Genomic DNA, 10,675 nt, shown 5'->3' on the forward strand with positions numbered 1-10,675 from the left:
GTTAAAGCATGCGAATTATCTGATCGAATTATTTTATAATTTAAAAAAAGTATAAAAACAGAAGTACAAAAAACAAAAATTAAAATTTTAGGTAAAAATTAAAAATTAAAATTATAAGTTGAAAGTTACATGAAAAAATTTATGCGTGACAGAGAGACGTTAGATGAAGTCAACTTTTATTTTGGAAACCGAAGATTTCGAGAAATATCAAGGACCTTTATATGTATTGTTTAACGATATAATTCCGCCTTCATAAATTTCTCATTCGTTTGTCAGATTCTATAAATCAACATTAGTACTTTCCAAATCTCAATAATTAGTCCAACATAACAACAAATATAATGCATATCTGCATCTCTAACAATAAGATAACATGTTATCTAAAATGGATTTTACGTCTCGTGTTTATTTATACCAGCGGTTATATTTCATTCTTTTCCATTTTTTATAAAGCGCATAACCATTAATCTTTAACAAAGAAGAAAAACATTGATAATAACATTGTTTAATTGTCAGCGGGTCAGGTTTAATCACACACTCGTGATCTATCATATTATTGCACGCTTGGCGATCTCTCGATGCAGAATCTGCGCGAACAGATTCTGCTTCCTTACACATCACGTCCCGTATAATTATATGCAATCTTATCATTATGGACTCCCGCCCATCCCGCCGTTTTTGTGATATCGCGGTTTTTCGGTGTAGATCGGCAGATTAACAAAAATTGAAAAAACAATTAAACATTTTAAAAAGATCAGCTAATGCACTTTGCGGTAAACAATATATAAGTCCGTATTTCAAAACTGCAAGAATTATTTCAGCTTTACTCACTACTACTTGAACATTTATAGTTTTATTAGCTTCTTCTTTTTGTAATATTTCTATTAATTTACTAGATTCAATATTATTTTCCCTATTGCCATCTTCAGAGTTGACTTCAAGAATATTATTGCTGTCATCTTCTTCATCGCTAGATTGAAGTAATTCTTCATGTGCATCGTAGATCCATGAATCCTGTAGATAATGTTTATTATTATAGAGTTTAACAAATGATTATGAAAATAAGAACGCGATAATATTTTTAACATTAATGCATTATTCAGTAATTTATTAGTATAAACATTTTGAAAATAATAGATTATTAAATAATTTTTGGCATCAAAAATAATATTAAAAAAAATTAACTGTCAATATATTGGGAGCGGTATTTTGAACTGTAAAATTTTAAAAAATTTCAATCTGCAATTAAAAAAAGAAATTAGAATTCTACTTGCAATTAGATTCTCAAACGACTTTTAAATACATACAATATTTTAATATAAGCTGATACAAAAATGTCTGGTATAAAAGGTATAATAAAAACCAGTGCGTTTTTAAAAAATTAAAATTTACTAACGTATGTCCACAGCCTTACGTTATTACTCATTTGATGATGAATCGCTGGAATTTAAAGTACTATTACTTGAAGAACTTGATGTTGAGTTGGATGATGCACTTTGTGCACGTTTTCGTTTTTCTTCTGCAAAACATTTTTAATAATATTATTTTTATGAATATATTAATCTATTAACATATATCTTCCATAAAAGAGAAACATAAGCCAAGAAAATTATCTTTAAGTAAAAATTTGTTTCAATGTTCTTTAAAAAAATAATTATACCTTTTAATTTGGTTTCAATAAGAAAATTTATATAGATACTCAAGTAGCGTTTCCATTTATTAATAAACTTTTTCTTTTCTCCCTTGTGGTGCATCTCAATAAAAGTTGCATAACATTCTAAATGAATTAAGTTTTCATTAGATTCATTTTAACAGTGTATATTAAAAGCAAGAGTGTATGAAATTCTAACTTTACTACTGGATCATTTTAACTAGATAAATAGTAATACACGCAAACATTTAAAAAAACTGAATGATAACTTAAAACTGCATAGTATAATTCTAATAATAGAAACAAACTAAATAATAATAATCAACTCAAATTAACTGAAAATAGTAGGACAATTTCTCTAACACCGCTGATGACGTTTTGTAGACTATACTCTTCACGCCTGTGCTTTTTTACAATTTTTCAAAAACAGTTTTAAGTATATAATCACTATTACAGCCAATTATTTATTGTTCGTTCAATAAAACTTTTAAGAGTTAAAGTTAACTTTTTACACTCTCAAATGACATGATTCTTTTTTTTTTAAATATACATTACACTTACTTTTTAAAACAGCTTTTTTTATCGGCGTTAATGGCTTCCTCGGTGATCGATCTGGCAATCTGTTTTTACTTTTTTCCAATACCACAGCTCTGTTCATTAATTTATGTACTCCCCAAGTGCTCGGCTCAATTGCCTAACAAATAAAGAAGGTCTTCTCAACTTCTTTATTTCTTTCCATGTTGTATATGGAATTGAGATACCATATCTTAAGTGTATCATTTTAATCTAAAAAAAGGAATTAAAATTTTTATTATTTTAGTAATTATATCATTACTGAATTAATTTATTATATTTACTATAAATAAGCTTAAGGTGTAGTTTTAATAATTTTTGAGTTACATTAAAGTAGTATGTTTCTTTTACTACTTAAATTTGTTTTAACTAAAAAATAATCCCAAAAAATTTTTTTGTATTGAAATCTTGAAACTTATAAAAACGTAAAATAGATGTTAGTAGATGTTGTAAAAAATGTGCAACAAAATAAAAATTGAGTCTGTGAATACGAAAAACCCAATAGTTTCATTTTCAAATTAGAAATGCCTTAAATGCGATGATGCTTGTCGCAACAAAAAATGATGCGGTAGTCAATTAATGTGTCGTTTACTTAACATTAACTATCACATCACTTTTTGTCTGAACGTCCTGCGGGCAGAAGCCCTTAAATTTAAATATTTTATTTTAGTTATTTTATTTTAGTTTTATACATTTTAACTTACAATTGTTCCGTATATTTCATCATTCCAAGTAGTCATATTTTCTTTATCGGTTAAATCAATATATTGATCAGAATCATAATCCAGGTCACTTCCTTTACTCTTATTTCTTGTTTTATTTTTCTTAGATTTTTTAGTTTTTCTTGCTTTTTTTTCTTTATCTTTTTTAGTCTTTGCTTTATGAAATTTGTTATTGTTTTCTTCTGAATAATGCATATTTAAGTCATCTTTTTGCAATGGAGATTGCTCACACGTTAATTGAGAAGTACTAGGTTCATTAAAAACAGTATCAACTGTTTCACTTCTCTTCTTTTTGGGGGTACTGGTTATAATAGGTGATGCCGAACGCTTTTCTGTAAAAATACATTGGCAAACATTGATAAAAAATTTAAATAAATAGAAAACAATGTTTTTTTCCAAATTTAATGTTTTTTATCTTTAGGAAATAATTGTTTCTTTGTTTTCAATGTATGAAGCTCCTTTTTAAGAAGAAGTATATCATTTTTCAATCTATTGTTTTCTAATTGTAGTTTTTCATTTTCATGTTTTAAATCTTGATTTTCCTTTTGTAGAGCAATTGGAATTTCAAATAGTTTTTCCTGGGTTTTTTCAAATGCTTTATTAGCGCGATTTAAAGTTTCCAATTTCTCATTAATTATATCTTCATCGTCCATTTTTTTATATTTTTCGAATATTATAGCGTCACAATTAGTTTTCTCATTTTTATTTTCATCAATGTATAAATGCTATATGAATAAAATAAAAAAACTATTATATAAATAAAATAAAAAATAAAAGTATATAATAATTTATAATAATTACAATGAAACCAATTAAATATTTGTAAAAATTTATTACAATAACGTGGTTGAATTATTACCGTTTCTTTTTGAGTTTCAGGCTCTGGACTTTCTTTATGTAATATTTCTTCTGTATCTAATATCTTTTGTACAGCATCACTGTAACGTAGTTTTTTAAAGATATAGCGATGTTTGTTATGTTTTAAATCTTCTTCGTTAGCTGTAAAGAATGAAATATTAATAAAAAATATTAAGTAAAAGTCTAATAAAATTATGTCATTTACTGAAAACAAGAGACCTTTATTAAGTATATTCATTATTAAAAGATTAGAATACAAATAATAAAATGATTGTTATAAAAAAATATAAAAGCTAAAAATAAATATTAGAAATAAATAACAGCATTTTAAAAATCACATTAGAGTATAAGACAAAATAAAAAAATAAAAGAAAATAATTTTAAAAAAGAGAATTAACAAAAAAAAAAAAAAAAAAAAAAGGAAAAAGCGCAAAAGAAAGAGAAAAGTATAAAACTTCTAATTTACTTAAAATTAAAAATTACTATAAAAATAAATTTTGTGCACACACACACACACACATACTTCCTACTTCCATAATTTGAGCTGCAATTAAACTTTCTTCCTTGCTTACAGTATTCAATCTTTTTACAAAATATAGATCTTCATACTTATTCAGAATTTCAAAATTCTGTATTTTTTCAATAGGGACAATGTGGATTTTTTTACTCTCATCATCGAGATAACGCACACTAGCAAACTTAATTTGTGAATCCATCATCGCCTATAAATAAAAATTTTTTTTATTTCACAACTTAAAAAATATTTTTTAACTGTTCTAATTTAGATGTGATTCAAATGTAGTATTACACACATATTTATATAATGATTAATACTATTGAAATTTGTAAATCAATTAGACATAAAATTAAATGCTTTCTACGTATGTACATAAAAAATCATAAACTACTTTAAATAAAGATAAATGATAACATATATTTTATAAGATTTTAATGGTTTTGTAAACAAAAAAAAATACATCATAAAAAAAGAATTTATACTTTAGCCTGCTCTATAATCATTTTTTGAGCAATACATCTTGCTAATAACAAATTAAATCCTCATTATTCACATCGATTAAGAACGCAAAAACACAAAAACAAATTTTACAAAATATTTATTACTTACTTCATGTGCGTTTCTATAATCCAATAACAAACAAATATTTGCATTTAGTCGTTCACTATTTATTGTTCACTATCTGTTAAAAAGATCCGTTATTTGTTGAATGAAAGAGAATACGCGCTCGACTGTACTTTTCCAGCCGGGTAAACAGTGAAAAATGATCCCTCAAAAATAGAGTTACAATATGTAGAGAGGGATGTCGCGCACAAGCACGTATACGTTATCATGTTGCGAGCTGTTAAGATACACCGTTGATGGACGTTCGTTATTGGTTAATTCTTATGCCCCTCCTGCACACAGGACACGATAAAGCTTGTCGCGCGGCCACGGTCGTACACGATATATAAGACTGTGCGCGCAGCAAAAGCTCCACGAGTTAGAAGTTAAGTTTTAACCTTTAACGATAAAGTCCAAAGTCGTTATCCCTGCTCATAACAATTCATTGTGTATACTGAGTGGTTTTGTTGTTAAAATTATATTAATATTAATAATAAATAATGCCGAGATATCACAATTATCTTGAAGATAAATTTCAAAAAGTCCCAAGAACGAGCCAATACAGGAAAAATCGTATAGAATGCGAACCAAGTGATCAAGGCAGTGATAATGATAACAGTGATGTTGAAGATGCTCAATGGCGGGTAAGCATATTATAAAGTTATATGGATAAAAATATATATAAATTATAATTTACGTTTACATTTATTTTACTAGTAGAATGTTTATTTATATTTAAAAAATTAATTAACTTTATAAATTTTAAAAATAATACATTACAATTTATGAAATGTACAAATAAAAACAGTATTTTGAAAAAATAAACAAATTTTTAGCTTTTAAAATTTTTCAAGAATCTTATTTATATATTTTTAATACTTATGTTATATTAGAATTAGCATATCAATTTAATTATTTAATATGATTGATGAAATTTTTGTCAGTAAAATTTTTGTCACATTTATGTGATTTTTATGTTTCAAATACAAGCTCTAAAAATTTCTTATGTAAGCTTCTAAAAGTTTCTTTATTTTTCTTTTTATTATATTTTATGATTATAAAAAGAGACTAATCTTTATCTTTCTTTCTAAATAAATAAAAATAAACTTACACTTAAGTCTCGTTTAAAGCCAAAATAATGTTGGTGCAAATGGGCCTTATTCTCATAATGTAAAATATAAAAGTATGTTCATTTTATTTTGCATTATATTAATATTAATTTATTTCTTTCATTTAGGAATACTGTAATCGTCAATCATTTAGTGATAGTGACAACACAAGCTGTCAAGCTTCTACTAGCACAAGTCAATATAATAGTATGTGCTCATTATTCTCCAATGAAGGGTCAGCAAATATTATGTATAATGAGCAACTTAATTCTGACTCGTTGCATTTAATACAAGACGAGCATATAAATCTCATACAACATAATTGTCATGAATCTTTATCAATACATGAAAATCCATTTATTGAGCAAAATGATCAACAATCATTGTCAACATTAGAGCAGGTATATTAGTGTATATTATTTTTTACAAAAATTATAAACTTTTTTACAAAACATTTATTTATGGAATTGTATTTTTTAAATAATATATAGAAGCATTGTAAATATTTGAAATTATTTCTACATATGTATAATTCTTTATTTAGAATTTGTACAAATACTTAACATACATAAAAAAAGGTTTTTTTTTAAAAGTGTTTGAAAAACACTTATGGGAGTCATAAGTAATTAATTACATTTATTATATTATTTTCAAAATGTATTGATAATTAACAAAATACAGAAGAACTAACTATTATGTTTTTCAATTTAATTAATTTTACTTTTGTATATGAAAGACATTAAAGTTCTTATTATTCTAAATAGAATATTTAATTTTTAATTTTTCAAATTATAAGTTTAAATTAGAAGGTAAATTATAAGTTTAAATTAGAATCTTTTAGTATAATTTTAAAAATATAAAATTTATTTTTTACAGACAGTAGATACAACCCAGATTTCAATAAATTATAGGAATCAATTGTACGGTTTATCTGACTCTGAGGATGAAAATTTTGATGTAAGAATATACTTCTTTTACTTTATATGATTTCTCAATATGTTTGTAATTTGCATCAATTAGTAACACGTCAATTATTTTTATTTTTATTTTTTTTAATAAATTTTAATCTTCACAAATTTTTATTATACCTTTTATATCAGACATTTTTGTATCAGCTTATATTAAAATATTGTATGTATTTAAAAGTCGTTTGAGAATCTAATTGCAAGTAGAATTCTAATTCCTTTTTTTAATTGCAGATTGAAATTTTTTAAAATTTTACAGTTCAAAATACCGCTCCCAATATATTGACAGTTAATTTTTTTTAATATTATTTTTGATGCCAAAAATTATTTAATAATCTATTATTTTCAAAATGTTTATACTAATAAATTACTGAATAATGCATTAATGTTAAAAATATTATTGCGTTCTTATTTTCATAATCATTTGTTAAACTTTATAATAATAAACATAATTATCTACAGGATTCATGGATCTACGATGCACATGAAGAATTACTTCAATCTAGCGATGAAGAAGATGACAGCAATAATATTCTTGAAGTCAACTCTGAAGATGGCAATAGGGAAAATAATATTGAATTTAGTAAATTAATAGAAATGTTACAAAAAGAAGAAGCTAATGAAACTATAAATGCTCAAGTAGTAGTGAGTAAAGCTGAAATAATTCTTGCAGTTTTGAAATACGGACTTACATATTGTTTACCGCAAAGTGCGTTAGCTGATCTTTTTAAAATGTTGAATTGTTTTTTCAATTTTTCTTTGTTACCTAGTACACGTTATCTTGTTGACAAAATGTTCAATCCAGAAAATATCATACAATATCATGCAGTTTGTCCAAATTGCAAAAAATATATAGCGATGTTTGATCGCAAAGATCGTCACGTAGAATGTCAAACATGCAATATTGTAATAACATTGAAAGATCCAACGTATAATGACTTTTTTGCTATTATAAACGTAAGTAATGAAATTGCAAATTTAATTCAAAATAATCATAAATATTATGATTATGTAATTCGTGAAAGAGTGCGAAATGATGAAAAATTTGATGATATTATAGATGGTGTATTATACAAAGAGTTTATTGACTCATTACCAATACATGATAAATTTAATTTTGCTACAACTGTGATGAACAGTGATGGATCACCGGTTTTCGAAAGTTCTAAATTTTCGATCTGGCCCATTCAAATGATTATAAATGAATTACCTTTGGATGTAAGAACTTCTAAACCCATAGTGTGCGGTATATGGTTCGGTAAAGATAAACCCAATATGAATATTTTTTTAAAGCCATACATTGTTCACATGAACAAATTATCAAATGATGGTATTCGGTGTACTATTGCAAATGAAGTACGTATTATTAAAGTATTCACAATATGTTGCTGTGTAGACTCTGTTGCCCGTGCACCGATGCAGGGTATAGTTCAATATAATGGCTATTTCGGGTGCAATTGGTGCTTACACCCAGGATATTACGTTGCCTACAAGAGAGGTGGAAGTGTAAAATACACTTTAATGAATGAAGTACCGCCTAAAAGAACTGAAATTGAAACTATCGAGCACATGCGACAGAGTCTTACATCTCGAAGTCCTGTTTATGGTGTAAAAAGACCTTCATGTTTAATTAATTTGCAAGGTTTTAACATTATAACTGGTTTTGTACCAGATAGCATGCACTGTCTTTGTTTGGGAATAGCGGAGCAATTTTTAGGGTATTGGATTGAATCAAACAACTTGCCATATTCTTTATCCAATAATGATATCAATAAAATTGATAACTTGTTATTAACAATAAAAGTCCCCAATCAAGTTTCTCGTTTATCTCGCTCTATACGAGATAAAAAATATTGGAAGGCAAGAGAGTGGGAGAATTGGATACTATATTACAGTTTACCGATTCTACTATGTTTTCCACATTTAGAAATATGGGTAAAGCATTGGTCACTTCTAGTAGAAGCATTCCATATTTTACTAAAAAAAAGTATTACACGTAATGAAATCAATCATGCTCATACTTTATTGACAAAATTTGTTGAGTACACCGAACACCATTATTTGAAAGTTGCTATGACATATAATGTCCATCAACTACTGCATTTGGCACAAAGTGTAGCAAATTGGGGTCCACTTTGGGCTCATTCTGGCTATTGTTTTGAAAGCGGAAATGGTCAAATAGTTCGAAAAGTTCATGGCGCTAAGGGCGTTGTACATCAAATTTGCAGATCAATAGCAATGAGTCAAAGTGAGTTAATTTTAAAGAAACACGTTGCTTCGAAAGAGTTTTCAAATATAGGTAGTTTTATTTCTTATCTGGACAAAAGAAACGCAAAACAAACATATAAATTATCGCATGCAAGATATTTCGGATCACATTGCAAAACTAGTTTAATGTGGATTGAACAACTTGAATTATCTGATGAAAGTCGAACATATCAAAAAATGGTAAAAGAACGATGTTTGTACACATCATCAAAAAAAAAATGATTCGATCAGATAATTCGCATGCTTTAACAACAAAAGGGGATTTTATTCGCATTGTGAACTTTATTATCGATGTACTAACCAGAAAAGAGTATATCATCTGTCATTTAGTAAACACAGAAGATGTTTTTAATAACAATTCTTTACCATTGAAAAAAGTTGTAAATATTTCTGATAATTTAATTGTAAAAGATACCAACAGCATTGAAAGAATTTGCGCTTTTATGAAGATAGATGACACGATGTATATATGCCCAGTGCCAAATTTGTATTTTTATTAATAATTTTTTACTTATAAATGATAATTATAATGTTATAAATAAATGGTAATTATAAAAATAATGTTAATTTTTATAAAGTAAATTAAGTAATTGATTATGTTATTTTTTTACATAACATATAACGTAATATGTTACGTAAAATGTTTCTTTTTGAGATGGAATTACATAATTTTATTATGCGATTTAACTGGACGTTTTACAACTTAATACATTAACAATATGCAAAAAATAATAGACCTCATTAATTCAATACCTTAATGTCTTCTAAAAAGAATGTCATGTAATTTCCCGTAATTTACGTGACTTTTCAAAATTACATGATTTTCTAAAATCACGTTATTTTTAAAAATCACGTATCGATTTGGAACAATCCGTTACGTGATTTTGTCTCGTCATTAATTACGTGATTTTGTTACGTGTTTTCATCATGTAATTTCGTGATGTGATTTTTTTCAGTAGGGTTAACTTAACACAACTTAATGCAAAATAATGCTTATAATATATTCTATAGCATATTATATTGTATAGTATATTATATCAAGGACAGTAGTACAAGCACAATCAATCTTTAATAGTTTGTTAAAATATTCAAATAAACCCTTGATTGAATAATAAGAAACGGATAACGTATTATTTATTATAACTATAAATTACAGTTATAGAAAGATAAACTTTATTTAATCTCTTTTGTGTAAAGAAATTGCTAGATTTAGCATCAATAACGGACATATTTGACATATAAATTTCGATGTTTTGAAATAGTAAACTTATATGTATATCTAATTATATGTTTGCAGTTATTAGAAAAAATTCCATTTTCTCGAGCCAACTTTATTCCAATCCCGTATAATTACTTCCAATGTATCAAAATGATCGATAATGTGATTGTCCTTTAATTATCGTTGGCCT

At 26.1% G+C, this 10,675-nt stretch overlaps 1 protein-coding gene and 1 pseudogene across 1 annotated transcript; one reads left to right on the top strand and one right to left on the bottom strand.

Moving 5' to 3' along the window:
* Positions 1-386: 386 nt before the first annotated feature.
* On the bottom strand, positions 387-4,633 carry LOC140670246 (uncharacterized; annotated as a pseudogene).
* Positions 4,634-5,042: 409 nt separating this feature from the next.
* LOC140670230 (uncharacterized) lies at positions 5,043-9,547 on the top strand. The gene is made up of 4 exons (XM_072900803.1): positions 5,043-5,568; positions 6,162-6,434; positions 6,910-6,990; positions 7,461-9,547. Exons 1-4 carry the CDS (start codon positions 5,425-5,427, stop codon positions 9,486-9,488), a joined length of 2,526 nt encoding a protein of 841 aa, XP_072756904.1. The 5' UTR covers positions 5,043-5,424; the 3' UTR covers positions 9,489-9,547.
* Positions 9,548-10,675: the final 1,128 nt, after the last annotated feature.

This window comes from Anoplolepis gracilipes, chromosome 10, assembly GCF_047496725.1.
Source record: "Anoplolepis gracilipes chromosome 10, ASM4749672v1, whole genome shotgun sequence".
Lineage (NCBI taxonomy): Eukaryota > Metazoa > Arthropoda > Insecta > Hymenoptera > Formicidae > Anoplolepis > Anoplolepis gracilipes.

Excerpts from the sequence above, each read along its gene's own strand:
- LOC140670230 (XM_072900803.1), top strand. The coding sequence starts at position 5,425 with ATGCCGAGATATCACAATTATCTTGAAGATAAATTTCAAAAAGTCCCA. Across the intron at positions 5,569-6,161 it reads TTGAAGATGCTCAATGGCGG|GAATACTGTAATCGTCAATC; the intron begins GTAAGCATATTA and ends TCTTTCATTTAG. Across the intron at positions 6,991-7,460 it reads CTGAGGATGAAAATTTTGAT|GATTCATGGATCTACGATGC; the intron begins GTAAGAATATAC and ends AATTATCTACAG.